Source organism: Spermophilus citellus (genome assembly GCF_964194105.1).
Source record: "Spermophilus citellus genome assembly, chromosome: 7".
Taxonomy (NCBI): Eukaryota; Metazoa; Chordata; class Mammalia; order Rodentia; family Sciuridae; genus Spermophilus; species Spermophilus citellus.
In genome coordinates this window covers 25,552,754-25,568,510 of record NC_138188.1, presented here as the reverse complement: position 1 = coordinate 25,568,510, position 15,757 = coordinate 25,552,754, and the positions used below count along the sequence as shown (strand labels likewise).

At 39.6% G+C, this 15,757-nt stretch overlaps 1 protein-coding gene across 14 annotated transcripts in view; it reads right to left on the bottom strand.

Annotated features, from left to right (window-relative positions):
- DAG1 (dystroglycan 1) overlaps nucleotides 1-15,757 on the bottom strand; it is a 66,687-nt gene that overhangs the window by 13,324 nt on the left and 37,606 nt on the right. For 11 of the 14 annotated variants that reach the window (XM_081302516.1, XM_081302514.1, XM_081302506.1 and 8 more), the window contains one exon: nucleotides 1,523-1,913. In XM_081302516.1, the coding sequence (XP_081158642.1) occupies nucleotides 1,523-1,807 (285 nt within the window). In that variant the 5' untranslated portion in view covers nucleotides 1,808-1,913. Of the gene's footprint in view, nucleotides 1-1,522; nucleotides 1,914-7,383; nucleotides 7,417-15,757 lie in introns of all 14 variants that reach the window. The other 3 variants (XM_081302512.1, XM_081302518.1, XM_081302509.1) reach the window with 1 other exon arrangement.

Here is a 15,757-nt window from a genome sequence, read left to right as displayed (position 1 = left end):
TTTTGTCTTTTGTGGTGCTGGGGATGGAACTCAGTCAGTGCCTTACATACAGGAGAGGTCAGTGTTCTGCCACTGAACTAAATTTGCAGTCCCAGCTCATTATTTTGAACCACTAAGTTTGGTAGTTTAAACACATCAATAAATAGCCAAAACACTTTGTGTACGCAGAAGTCTAAATGACAAGCAGATATAAAAACTATCATTACAAAGTATAAATCTTCAAATATTTTTAATTTATTTTTAAGTCATACCTCTTTTTTAATATTTTGTTTTAGTTGTAGTTAATGCCTTTATTTAATGTATTTATTTTTATGTGGTGCTGAGGATCAAACCCAGCACCTTGCACATGCTAGGTGAGCACTCTACCACTGAGCCACAATCCCAGCCCCTTAAGGCAGCGGGGTGGTAAACTGGGACTTTAACGCAGGGGTGCTTTACCATTGAATTACATCCCTAGCCCCTTTAATTATTTTATTTTTTTTTTGGGGGGAGGGGACACAGCTTTATTGAATTACCTAGAGAATGGGAGTGTAGACTACCCCAGTGGTAGAGCAATTGCCTAGCATACGTGAGGTGCTGTGTTCAATCCCCAGCACAACAAAAATAATTAATAAATAAATTGCTTAGGGCCTCACTAAATTGCTGTGGCCAGTCTTAAGCCTGTATCCTCCTGCCTCAGCACCCTATTCCACTCCTGAAGTCCCTGGAATTATAGATATGGCCACCACAACCAGCTAAGCCACATCCCAAGAATGCTGTAAGGCAGGAGTCAACAAACTAGGCCAGGGCCAAGTGCAGCCTGCCACCTGTTTCTGTATGGCCCGTTTTTTTTAACTTTCTAATGACTGGAGAAAAAATAAGAGTATTTCTTGACATGTGAAAATTATATAGAATTCAGTTTCAGTTTCTGTTAAGTTTTATTGAAACATGGCCATGACCATTCATTTACATATTGTCTATACCTACTTTCACATTATGCTAGTTAACTGAAGAGTTTTGACAGAAATCATATGAACCTGCAAAACTTCAGGGATACATCCCACCTACCTATCCATCATACAAACTTACTCAGTATTGAGAGGAAATGTCAAGGTTCTTCAAGCCCAGGCAGAGGAATAGAATTTGGGGGGCAAAAATTAAGTTTAAGATGCTATCTGAGGTTTATCAGTATTCTCCTGGGAAAATCAGTGGCTGACACTCTCCTGAGAGTTACTTAGTAGATACCAAAATAATTGAGCTCAGAACTGATGGAGCTCACAATTGAGAAGGAAGAGATATCAAAACTAAAATGGGGCTGGGGATGTGGCTCAAGAGGTAGCGCGCTCGCCTGGCATGCGTGCGGCCCGGGTTCGATCCTCAGCACCACATACCAACAAAGATGTTGTGTCCGCCGAGAACTAAAAAATAAATATTAAAAATTCTCTCTCTCTCTCTCCTCTCTCACTCTCTCTTAAAAAAAAAAAAAAAAACTAAAATGGAAGATGAGAAATCTTCCTTATTTATGCTTTGTATCTAGTCTTACCTTGATGATTTCTCCACTGGAAGCAATTAAATCTGTAGGAATGGTCACTTGAAATGAGCGCCCGACGATAGCTGTGCCATCGGGAATGCCAACCACCCTGGGAACAGCTTCATGAAGATCTGAAAGCACTGAATGCATGGACGCTTCAAGCTGGTTCTCCCAGTCCCTGATGGCCTCCGACGGTTCACTGGGCCAGCGAGATTGAGCCATGGCCACAGAAAGCAGGAGGACAAAGATCCTCCCCCAGAAGGGGAGCAGCAGTGAAAGGCCCACAGACATCCTCATCCCAGGTCCAAGCTGCTCAAGCTGACAGTCTTGTTAAAGAAGGAAGAAAGTGACGTGGTCCCAGAATTGGGTCCTTACCCTCTATACACCTGCTCCATCTCAGAGCCTGAAAAAAAAAGAAGAGTAGATTCAGACTTCAACAATCTCCACAGCTGCAAGAATGTCACATAGAGAACTTCTTCATTAGTGAAGGAAATCGGCTAGTCCAGTTAAGTGTAAAATACACACTGGATTTTGAAAACATGGCATAAAAAAGGAAAGTAAGATACCTCATTAATAATTTTGAGACATATATTACAACAATGATAAATAATGTTTTGAATATAATAAAATATATTATTGAATGAAATGCATTAAATAAAATGTTAAAAAATAGTAATAATGAGATCAGTTAGCCAGACATGGTGGCACACGTCTAAAATCCCAACAACTGGGGAGGCTGAGGCAAGAGGACAGCAAGTTCCAGGATAGTTTGGGCAACTTAGTAAGATACTATCTCAAAAATAAAAATGGAGGGGGGTGTGGCTCAATGGCAAGAGTGCTTACCTAGTATGTTCGAGGCCCTTGGTTCTATACTTAGTACCACAAAAAAAATCTATTTAATAAAACATATTATTGAAATTAATTTCATCCCCAGCACTGTTTTTTTAAGAGAGAGAGAGAGAGAGAGAGAATTTTTTAATATTTATTTTTCAGTTTTCAGTGGAAACAACATATTTATTTTATTTTTATGTGGTGCTGAATATCGAACCCAGCACCCCGCGCATGCCAGGTGAGCACGTTACCGCTTGAGCACATCCCCAGCCCCCCAGCACTGTTAAAATTAAAAAAAAGAAAGAAAAGAAAAGAAAATTAATTTCACCTGCTTGTTTCTGAATTTATGTATGTGTGCCTACCAAGAAAATTTAAATGACATATGTGGCTCACATTATATGTCTGTTGGGCAGCACTGCTCTAGATGCAATTTCCATTTTATAGGAAATATGGGAGCCATGAAAAGACAACTGGATAAATTTAGAATGTGGGACCTTATATAAAATACCTGGCCTGGTCTCTCGAAATGCTAACATTCCCTAAATTTTAGGTAACTGTTCTAGCTTAAGAGTTAGTAACCAGGGCTGGTGATGTGGCTCAAGCGGCAGCGCGCTCGCCTGGCATGCGTGTGGCCCGGGTTCAATCCTCAGCACCACATACAAACAAAGATGTTGTGTCCGCCGAAAACTAAAAAATAAATATTAAAATATTCTCTCTCTCTCTCAAATAAATAAATAAATAAATAAATAAATAAACAAACTGAGTTCCTTAAAAAAAAAAAAAAAAAAAAAAGAGTAACCAGGGCTGGGGATATAGCTCAGTTGGGCCTTGTATGCATAAGGCCCTGGGTTCAATCCTCAGCACCACAAAAAAAAAAAAAAAAAAAAAAAAAAAAGTAACCAGACATGATAGACACATTTTGACTGGATCCTAGATTTACTTCAAACACATACACATAAACACACACAAACTCAGGTCCCAGGAGATAACAGGGGATTTGCATGTGAGCCAGAGATTGGATTTACTTTACTTCTCTGACATGGTATAATGGCTGTGTATCTCCATAGGGATTGTCCTCAATCTCCCTGTATCCAGCACTGGGTATTAAACCAAGGTGTGCTCTACCACTGAGCTATATGCCCAGTCTTTATTATTTTTATTTTTTTGGTACTAGGGATTGAACCCTTGGGTGTCTTCCACTGAGCCACATCGCCACATCCCCGTCCTTTTGTTTGTTTGTTTGTTTTGTTTTGTTTTGTTTAAAGAGAGAGTGAGAGAGGAGAGAGAGAGAGAGAGAGAATTTTTAATATTTTTATTTTTTTACTTCTAGGCGGACACAACATCTTTGTTGGTATGTGGCGCTGAGGATCGAACCCGGGCCGCACGCATGCCAGGCGAGCGCGCTGAGCCACATCCCCAGCCCTCCTTTTTGTTTTTTATTTTGAGACAGGGTCTCACTAAGTTGCCAAGGGTTTTGCTGAATTGCTTAGACTGGCCATGAACTTGCAGGCTCCCAATTCGCTGGAATTATAGGCAGGTGGCATCATGTCCAGCTCCCAGCCTTTTTTATTTTGAGACTGGGTCTCAATAAGTTGCACAAGTTGGCCTTGAACTTGCAATCCTCAGCTTCCCAAGTAGCTGAGATTATAGGCAAGTGCCATCACACTTGGTGCAATAACATATCACATCACATCAATCTTATGGGTTTTCTCTTCTGGCCCCAACAACTCCCCCCAGTGCTGAGAATTGAACCCATGGCATTTTGCATGGGGAGCAAGTGCTCTACCAGAAATACACCCAGCATAGGAGTTAAAGTCACTTGGCACTGTAACAATAAATAAGACTTTAAGAACTACTTTTTAAGGGCAAAACAAAACAAAACAAAAAAACAACTAAGGATCTACAAAGAAAAATGCAGCAACTGCCACTCCTTACACCCCAAGCATTAATCATAGAACAGGTTTATTAAACAAGTAAATTTGTAAACCTGTGCTAGTAAACAAATTTATTTGACCTCTCTTACCCTCCACCCACTAGAGTAACAAGAAATCTGCATACTGTCCTCCATTCCATCAGCATCAAGCAGTTCAGCTCTATCTAGACTGGCAGCAACACAGATGCCTTGTGGGACCTGCTGGGGGCCCACAGGTGACGATAGACATCACAAGCAACTTGCTGTTCTGGAAAAAGATTAAGTACTATCATGAGCCCACACTGCAGAGGTGCATGTGACATTTGTCTGCACTAGGTAATGCAAAGTAAACAAAACCAAAACTGATAACGAAAACAAGGCAGCCTGGGGTTGTGGCTCAGCGATAGAGCACTCGTCTAGAACCTATGAGGCCCTGGGTTTAATCCTCAGCACTTCATAAAAATAAAGGTATTGTGTCCATCTACAACTAAAAATTAAAAATTAAAAAAAAAAAAGAGGGCTGGGGCTATGGCTCCGCAGTAGTACACTTGCCTGGCACGTATGAGGCACTAGGTTTGATGCTCAGCACCACATATAAATAAAATAAAGGTCTATCAACAACTAAAAAAAAATTTTTTTAAATTAAATTAAAAATCCTAGATATTGGGGCTGGGGATGTGGCTCAAGAGGTAGTGTGCTCGCCTGGCATGCGTGCGGCCCGGGTTCGATCCTCAGCACCACATACCAACAAAGATGTTGTGTCCGCCGAGAACTAAAAAATAAATATTAAAAAATTCTCTCTCTCTCCTCTCTCTCACTCTCTTTTTTTTTTTTTTTTTAAAAATAGCTACTTTATTTTTAAAGAGAGAGTGAGAGAGGAGAGAGAGGGGAGAGAGAGAGAGAGAGAGAGAGAGAGAGAGAGAGAGAGAGAGAGAATTTTTTTTTTAATATTTATTTTCTAGTTCTCGGCGGACACAACATCTTTGTTTGTATGTGGTGCTGAGGATCGAACCCGGGCTGCACGCATGCCAGGCGAGTGCGCTACCACTTGAGCCACATCCCCAGCCCCTCTCACTCTCTCTTAAAAAAAAAAAAATCCTAGATATTATATATAAAGCAAATATAAGTCTAAAATGTGAAAAGAAAGCAGAAGACCAACAAGGGGTCCCAGAACTTCAGAGATAACACAGTGGTGAGTTTCCTGAGTTTTCTTTTTGCCTCCAAAATGCTAGAATTAGAGCTAAAGAAGCTGAATGGACACGGTGGCACATCCTTATAATCCCAGAGACTTGTGAAGCTGAGGCAAGAGGATCACAAATTCATGGCTATCCTGGACAACTTAGCAAGATCCTATCTCAAAATAAAAATATAAAGGAAGTGGGTGTATTTCAGTGGTAAAGAATCCCTGGGTTCCATCCCCAGAACCACCAAAAAAAAAAAAAAAAGAGAGAGAGAGAGAGATATGAGAAGCTGGCAACCCAGAAATGTTAACTGATGAGACAAAATTAAAGTCCGAGGGTTGGGGTTGTAGCTCAGTGGTAGAGCACTTGCCTAGCACATGTGAGGCACTGGGTTCAATCTTCAGTATCAAATATAAATAAATAAATAAATAAATAAATAAATAAATAAAATAGAGTATTGTGTCCATCTACAAATTATTATATATAATATACATAAAGTTCCAAAAAAAAGTCTTGCTTTCTCTAATCAAAGGAGAGGTAAGAGGCAGCCTAGAATGACAGAAAACTTTAGGACAATAATAGCTCCAGTCAAACACCACAAGTACTGGGTACGGTGGTATACAGCTATAATCCCAGCTACTCAGGAAACTAAGGCAGGAGGATCACAAATTTGAGGGCAGCTCAAGCAAATTAGCAAGACCTTATATCTCAAAATAAAAAACAAAGAGCTGAGGATAGGGGATGGGGAGATAGCTCAGTTGGTAGAGTGCTTGCCTCACATGCATAAGGCGCTGGGTTCAATTCCCAGCACCACAAAAAAAAAAAAAAAAAAAAAAGTTGAGGATATAGCTCTATGGTAGGATGCCCTGGGGTTCAATCCCCAGTATCAAAAAATATATTCTATAAGAAAAAACTATGGTCCCACCCCTACTCACACCAACAAAGACTTCCACCCTAGTGAAACTGCAACAAAGTATACCAAATATCCTCAACAGGGTAGCATCAGAGAAAATTAGATAGCTAGAACTTTCATCCCCACTGGTCAGTTATAGTGTGACAATAGCCCCAGTTATAAGAAGCCTGAATTTTCATACCTACCCAGAAGTAGTTACAAAGGTTTTTCATCTCTTCTCTGATGGAACAGTGTCAGAGAAGGGCTAATGAAGAGTTCCTGACCCAATTGTTGACAAAGGATAAGTGAGGTACTAGAACTTCTACTTCCATCTAGTTGTACTGAGGTGGCACTTTGCCCAGCCTTCTCCTTCTGGCGCAGTATCAGAAAAAGTCAGCTAAACCAGGCATAGTGGTGAATGCCTACGTGGAATTCCAGCTACTCAGCAGACTAAGGCAGGAGGACTACGAGTTTAGAGGACAACCTGAGAAACTTATGCAATCCTATCTCAAAAATAAAAAGGGGGCTGGGGATGTGGCTCAATGGTAGTGACTGGCAATGCATGAGGCTCTAAGTTCGATATCCAGTACAGCAAAAAAATAGCAAGACATGGTAGCATATGCCTGTAAATTGAAGCAACTTGGGAGGCCAAGGCAGGATGATCACAAATTCAAGTCCAGACCAGACAATTTAGATCCTATCTCAAAATAAAAAATAAAAAGGGCTAGGGATGCAAAAATTGAAGATTATACACAGAAAGAGATATAAAAGGACATGAAAGGGCTGGGGGTGTGGCTCAAGCGGTAGCGGGCTCGCCTGGCATGTGTGCGGTCCGGGTTCGATCCTCAGCACCACATACAAAGATGTTGTGTCTGCCGAGAACTGAAAAATAAATATTAAAAAATTCTCTCTCTCTAAAAAAAAAAAAAAAAAGGACATGAAAGCTGAAGCAGAGAGTAGAAGTGATAAAGCCACAAAAGAATGCTGGTAGCCACTACAATAAGCAGCAAGGAATGGCTTCTCCCCCAGAGCCTCCAGAGACCCTCCCAGTCCTTACCAAGATTTGATTTTGGACTTCTGGTCTCCAGAACTATGAAAGAATAAATGTGTGTTATTTTAAGCCATTAAGGTTGTGGTAATATTTTTACAGCAATCCTAGCAAATACAAAGTTTAATGCAACTCATATCAAAATTCCAGAAAGTTTTCTGTAGACATAAAAGAGTATTCTAAAATTTGTATGAATAAGAATGGAACTTAAATAGTTTATATATATAATTATAATATAATTTAGTTGTAGTTAAACATAACATCTTTATTTTATTTATTTATTTTTATGTGGTGCTCGGGATAGAACCCAGCACCTCGCATGTGCTAGGCGAGCACTCTACCGCTGAGCCACAATCCCAGCCCTCAAAACAGTTTTGAAAAAGAAAAATATAGAGAAATTATTTTATCTAATACCAAGATTCAAATATCATGTAGCTACAGTAATAAGGCAGTATTGGTGGAGGAAAACATACATGTTCAATAGAACAGAATCCATAAACAGACCCACAGGAATATGCCAAACTCATTTTTTATAATGGTACTAAAGTAATTCAATGGATGGGTTTTGCCTTTCAACCTAAGGTCCTTCAATGGGTGAAGATTAAACAAACTGTAGCAAAGCCCTCTACCACTAAGCCACATTCCCAGCACCCCCCAACCATCAAATACTAATGCTCAATAAAAAGAAATAAACTAGGGCTGGGGTTGTGGTTCAGAGGTAGAGCTCTCGCCTACCATGCATGAGTCACTGAGTTTGATCCTTAGCACCACATTAAAAAAAATAAAATAAAGATATGTGTCTACCTATAACTAAAAAATAAATATTTTTTAAAAGGGAATTTTAAAAAGAAAAGAAATAAACTAGTTGGGTGCTGTGGCACATGCCTGTAATCCCAGCTCCTCAGGAGTCTGAGACAGGAGGATCCCATGTTGAAGTCCAATCTGGGCAATTTAATGAGACCCTGTCTCAAAACAAAAAATTTAAAAGGAATGAGGAAGCAGTTCTGTGGTAGAGCTTTTGCCTAGTATCCATAAGGCCCCAGTAACACACACACAAAAGAATGAACTACTGATACACTCAATAATTCAGGTGAATTTTGAAGTAATCACACTAGGTGAAAAAGTGTTATAACATTCTTTGTATGCCATTTTTATAACATTCTTGAAATGACAAAATTATAAAAATGGAGAATAAATTAGTAGTTACCAGTGGTTAAGGAAGGACTCCAACATACGAGGGAAGTAGGTGTGGGTATAAATGGGCAACATGAGGGATTCTTTTGTTTTCTTAATATTTATTTTTTAGTTATAGTTGAACACAATATCTTTATTTAATTTATTTATATGTGGTGCTGAGGATAGAACCCAGGGCCTTGCATGTGCTAGGCAAGTGCTCTACCACTGAGCCACAACCCCAGCCCCCAAGAGGGATTCTTGTGTGGATGAAAATGTTATCTACCTTTAACTATATATACCAGGTCAGGGTATATTGATTACACTACTGTACTTTAGCGTTCCAACATGTTATCAGGAGAAATTGGGTAAGTATACACAGGATCTCTCTAAATTTTTTTTATTTCTTTGCTTGCTTCCTTTTTTTTTTTTTTTTTTAAGTGCTGTGGTTCAAACCCAGGGTCTTCTGAATGCTAAACATGTGCTCTACCACTGAGCTACACTCCCCAGTCCATCTCTACAGTTTCTAACTATATGGTAACTAGTTTTGTATGTGAACACAAATTTATCTCAAAATTTTTAGAAATCTAAGAAATAAGCTAAGCGCAGCAGTGCACAACTGTAATACCAACAACTCAAGAGGCTGAGGCAGGAAGATCACAAGTTCAAAGCCAGTCTCAGCAACCCTAAGCTTCTTAGTGAAACCCTGTCTCAAAATAAAAAATAATGGCTGGGGATATTGTTCAATGGTTAATCGTCCCTGGGTTCAATCCCTAGTACCAAAAAAAAAAAAAAAAAAAAGTTTCGTTTTCTATTTTTCTTTCAGTGGCACTGAAGGATTACTCCCAGACCTCAGGCATGCTAGGCAAATATCTACTACTGAGTCAAACCTGTATCTCCTTGTTTATTTTGAGACAGGGTCTCAATAAGTTGCCCAGGTTGGCCTTAAACTTGTGATTTTCCTGCCTCAGTCTCCCAGGTAGCTGGGATGACAGGTGTGTGCCACTGTGTTTATGGCTTATTGTATCACTTTAATTTCTAAGTTGTTTGTTCTTTAGCCCTTTTTATTGTTTATTTTTAAGAACCGGAGATTGAACTCAGTCCCCAACCCTATTTTGTACTTTATTTAGAGACAGGGTCTCACTGAGTTGCTTAGCACCTTACTTTTGCTGAGGCTAGCTTTGAACTCATAATCCTCTTGCCTCAGTCTCCCTAGCTGCTGGGATTACAGGCATGTGCCACTGTACCTGGTGGCCCTTTTTATTTTCTGAGACAGGGTCTACCTTGATAAATTGCCTGGGCTGGACTCCCAACTTGCCACCCTCCTGCCTTAGCCTCCCCATTCCCTATGTAACAGTTAAGAAAACTCTTAAAGTTATAGTTACAATTTTAAACAGCATTAAAACACATAGTACCTCCTTTAATTTCCTTTCCCTTTTCCATGCATTTAAACTTTTATTTAGTAAATGGTTCAGCTCAACCAACATTTCACCAAGACAAAATTGTGGGAGTGCAGCAATATATCTAATGTATACCCACCTAATGTATACCCAGCACTCACACAGAGACAGCTACACTCCTAATCAATGAATGAAGAAAACACAGGCCTATTAAAAAATTTTTTTCTTCCTATATGTGTACTCTAGTTTACTTACTTTTTACTTCTTAGATCCAGTTTATCTTTGATTTATTTCTCTAATTTGATTCTCAATTTTAAATTCTCAGCTTTTTTGGAAAATTATTTCTCTAATTTGATTCTCAATTTTAAATTCTCAGCTTTTTTGGGGGAAAAAAAAAAAAAAACAGTAATAAGATACACTCTACCCTGCCAGGAACATAAGCTCAGTCTGCTATCTGTAGACACATGACAACATAGGGTGTCTGTTCCATGGGCATGACTAAGTGCTCTGCATTTAGAAGGCAGGCAATGTACAAGGCACAACTCCAACTACTACATGTAGTTTTATTCTGGAGAGAAAAGATCTTTCGGAAACTTGTCAAAAAGCAGCATGTGTCTTTCTGATATTGGCTCCCTATAAGCAAGAGTCATATCTGTCTGTATTAGGAAACCGGTAGGCTGTACCCACACACCAGTATTATGATGGTCCTCTTGAAAGTTTTTTCACACAAGTCTCATAACCACACACTTGATCATAATGCAAAGATCCTTCTCCTCCTCTTTTTTCAGGGATCAGGGCCCAAAGAGAAGTAAATACTCAACCATGGTCACAGAGAGCCTGGTAGTCAGACCATGATGAAAGAGAGGTTCAGTCTTGGGGCTAGAGTTGTGGCTCACTGGTGGAGCACTTACCTAATGTGTGAAGCACTGGGTTCAATTCTCAGCATCGCATAAAAATAAATAAAATAAAGGTCCATTGACAACTAAAAAATATTTTTTAAAAAGAGAGGTTCAGTCTTCTTGACAAGACCATTAATTTTAACACTTCACACATATACTCACATTATATCCTTTAAACTACCAAAAAGTGCTCAAGGCCACCCAAGAATATGTCCCAGGTGATCTTACCACTGTCTGGCTAACAGGAGCTGCCAAAGCTCTCCTATTGAGAAACAAATGATGGGAACTGGGAATTCACTTCCTGTGCCAGCACTCAGTGCAGTGCCCATGTCTACGTCTGAGAGTCTCCATATGGCCCCGCACTTTAATAAAATCCAACTCCATTTAGAAAGGAACTTCCCAGAGCCTTGGGGAAGCCCCTGGTCCTCTCTACACATGTTTTTCAACCAGGGCACACAGGGTGATAGATACAGTTGCCAGGCAGCAATTCCATCCCTCAGTCTCAGATGTCCTGGAGGGACAAGGACACTTTAAAAGTATTGATGCCTGCAAAGCCTGGAGAGGGCAAAGCTGTTCCAGAAGTGGCTACTCCAACTGCCTTCTCCCTCTTCTCTTGGTAAAAGCCTACAATCCTGCCTAAGAGTTGCCAGTACCTAAGAGGAAAGTCCCACAGCACCCTAGATACATGTAGCACCCAACAGCACTACTGAGGAAGCACTTTCACAAGGTTTTTGAAGGTAAAGGAAGAATACCTGAGCAGGAAACCTTCACCAAGCTCCTGGGAATTCAGTCCCCAAAGATGAAAGGACAATCTAGGGTGAAATCCCAGGAAGCCCCAGACTCAGAGACTCAGCAGAGGGATGCATCCTCACCTCACCCAGAGGAACCAGAATGAGCTGGGATAAAGTCAGCAAGTCCCCTAAATCTCCCAATAGCCAGCCACATTTCCTTCTTCCCAAGGAAAAAATTTCACAGCACTTAAAACTCATCTTAACCTAAAGAAGAAGAACTTTCAAATGATGAGCAGAAGTAAAAGTTTTCTGAAATGCCTAAAAGGTGGTGTACTTTGTATATCAAAATATATAAAAGCTGGCGTGGAGGCAGGTGTATTTTTGAAGTTTATCAGCTCAATCAAGGATATGACTAGAGATCAAAACCTATCAGTGGCCAGGTGCAACAGCACATGCCTGTAATCCCAGAAACTCGGGAGGCTAAGGCAGGAGGATTACAAGTTCAAAGCCAGTCTCAGCAACTTTGTGAGATACTGTCTAAAAATAAAAAATAAAAAGGCATGGGGATGTGGTTTAGTGGTAAGTGTCTCTGGGTTTAAACTCTGGTAACAGAAAACAAAACAAAACCAAAAAAGAGAGCAAGCCATGACTGGCAAACACCCCAGGCATCTGAGGCAGTTTAGCAGGAAAGGATACTTCTGGACCTTCCTTCACCAATACTGATCCCTATCTAGATGCAACTGAAGCATACCACTTCATGGGAGAGATGACCATGAGGCCCAAGGCCCTTATGCCCACATTTTGTCCAAACAGCTTTATGCCCCTGGGAAGTAGAAAGCCTTACTCTTCTGGAATTCCAGCCCCAGGAGAGAAGCAGCTCTGTTCTACTCAGACTACCTCCCCAGAGCTCAGGAGTGCCTCATGCACACAGAATGCCCAATTAATAATTGTTTTCCACTCAATAAAAGCAAGGAACAAATGCATATGTAGCACAAATTCAAGTTGCAATAACCTTAACATCTCCTCTAAGTAGAAAAACTAAGAGTGAATAAATTTTCAGATATTTTACCCTAAATACTCTGAAAGAACAGCTTCTAGTTTTTCCTTCCCAAGAATGAAGGAAAAGTTATAAAATTCAACTCATTACTCACCTCACAAATGAGGCAGAGGCAGCCCACTACACCACTCCCAAAACCCTTTATTCCCCAACAAGTATATTACCTAAAAATAGTACTTAAACTGTCAAACTGCTACCATTCACCCTCATAACTAAAACATTTAAAGAAAATGGGCTTTTCATTAAAAAATAAAATAATAAAACTCCATGCCCCTATTTTAAATGGTTTTACAAAAGTTAAAAAGCAAAAACCTTAATTCAACAATCAATTTAGGGTCTAACAAAAGGCTTCTTTGTCCAGACACTCAGAAGTTAAAATTTAATATAAACTGTCAATCTAATAATATAAAAATTCTAGAAGGTTAACCAGTTTAAAACAGCTCAGTCTGATGGCCAACAGGATGTACTCAATGCAATGAAAAACAAGTGTGAAATCATTGTTTATTTGGATTCCAAATACCAAAAGACTGACAGATCGCTCTGCTTCTAGTTAAAAAGAGAACTTTTGCATTTCTTAACGTCAAATAGGGAAGATTTTAAGGCAAGTCACTGGTGAAAATTCAAGGTATCACCCTAAACTTGGCTCAAGAGGCAGATGACGTTTCTCTGCCATGAGGCAAGTTTGTACCTGGCCTTCTGGTGATATAGGACTATCAATAGTGGTGGTAGACATCAGGAAACTGCAGGACCAACCAAAGGGAGCCAAGGTCACATATACAGCGAAAGATCTGATTCTAAGGTTTTTTTTTTTGTTTTTGTTTTTTTAATATTTATTTTTTAGTTGTAGTTAGACACAATACCTTTATTTTATTTTATTTATGTGATACTGAGGATCAAACCTAGAGCCTCACATGTGCTATGTGAGCACTCCACTGCTGAGCCACAATCACAGTCCTATTTTATTTATTTTTATGTAGTGCTGAGGATCAAACCCAGGGCCCCACATGTGCTAGGCTAGCGCTCTACCGCTGAGCCACAACCCAAGCCCTGGTTCTAAGGTTTAAAAAAAAAAAAATTGTCAAGACAGCTGGGCAGTGGTTGGCACACCTGTAATCCCAGCAATTTAGGAGGCTGAAGCAGGAGGATTGTAAATTCAAAGCCAGCCTCAGGGGCTGGAGTTGTTAGGCAAATGCTCTAGCACTGAGCTACAACTCTAGCCCCTGCTACCTGTGTGAGGCACTGGGTTTGATTTTTAGCACCGCACATAAATAAAAGATACATCTACAACAAAAAGTATTTTTTAAAAAATCCAGCTTCAGCAATTTAGTGAGACCCTAAGCAACTTAGTGAAACTCTGTCTCAGAAAAGAGAGCTGGGGATGTGACTCAGTGGTTGAGCGCTCCTGGGTTCAATCCCTAGTAACAAAAAAAAAAAAAAAAAAAAAAAATCCATCAAACAAACAACCCATCAAACAGAAAAGCTACTCTAAACACTTTTCTCACTTGCAAAATTTGTGCAAATTCTAACTCATCACAGATACCAAAAGCAAAAATCCACAAAAGGCAATGATTTCTGCTGATACTAGTTTTGTTTTTTTCCCCAAGAAAAGCAGGAAGGAAGAAGCAAAGTTTTAACACCTGGGTATAAATTCACCCAGATGCAAACATTGTTCTTGAGAAAGAGAAGGAAGATACAGTTCAAAATCCAGGACTAAATAGCTGTTCTCCACTGGACCACAGTTTTTTTGTTTTTTTTCTTTTTTGGTGGCAGGGATTGAACTCCGGGCCTTGTTGCACACAAGGCCATATGCTGAAGTTAAACATTACTCACTATTGAATGGTACATTTAAAAAACTATTCAGATGTTGGTTTTTTTTTTTTTTTTTTTTTTTTGGTGTGTGTGTGTGTATGTGGTGCTGGGGAAGGAACCCAGCCCCAGCGCCTTATGCATACAAGGCAAGCACTCTATCAACTGAGCTATATCCCCAGCACCCAGGTAGTAATTTTTGTTTTAATATCTATTTTTTAGTTATAGTTGGACACAATACATTTTTATTTGTTTGTTTGTTTATTTATTTATGGTGCTAAGGAGCGAACCCAGGGCCTCGCACATGCAAAGCAAGCGCTCTACCACCAAGCCACAACCCCAGCACCCCAGATGGTAATTTTTTGAGGTTTTTTTTTTTTAATATTGCTGCATTTAATTTTACATAATGGGATTCATTGTTCCATATCTGCACATGCACGTAATTTGATCAATCACATTCTCTATACATAAATCCTCCCATTTTGGGGGTGGGGTACCAGGGATTAAACTCAGAGGTACTCAACCACTGAGCCACATTCCCAACCCTATTTTGTATTCTACTTAGAGATGGTCTCACTGAGTTGCTTAGCCTCTGGCCATTGTTGAGGCTGGTTTTTTTTTTTTTTGTTTTGTTTTTAAAGAGAGAGTGAGAGAGGAGAGAGAGAGAGAGAGAGAGAGAGAGAGAGAATTTTTTAATATTTATTTTTTTTTAGTTCTCGACGGACACAACATCTTTGTTTGTATGTGGTGCTAAGGATCGAACCCAGGCCGCACGCATGCTCGAGGCTGGTTTTGAACTTGAGATCCTCCTGCCTCAGCCTCCTGAGCCACTTGCTTGCGTCACCACGCCTAGCTCTACCCACTTTTCTTTACAATTAAAATTTTGTTTTAGAATAAGGATGTAGCTCAATGCTACAAAGAGCATGTTTATTAGCATGTACAAAGCCCTGAGATCAATTTCCAGCACCAAAACACACACACACACAAAATTGTTTTTAAATGGTTAAGATGGTGTATTTTATGTTATGCATACTTTGCTATAGTAAGTAAATAAATATTTTAGAAAACATTACTCAACTAAAAAATAAATAATAAAAATAATAATAATTTTTAAAAATAATTTAAAAAGAAAAGAAAACATTACTCTAGCCGGGTGTGGTGGTGCATGCTTACAACCCAGGCAATACAGGAGGCTGAGGCAGGAGGATATCAAGTTCAAGGCAAGTCTCAGCTACTCAGTGAGGCCCTAAGCAAAAGAAAAAATTTAAAAATTCTGAAGATATAGCTTAGTGGTAAAGCGCTGCTGGGTTCAATCCC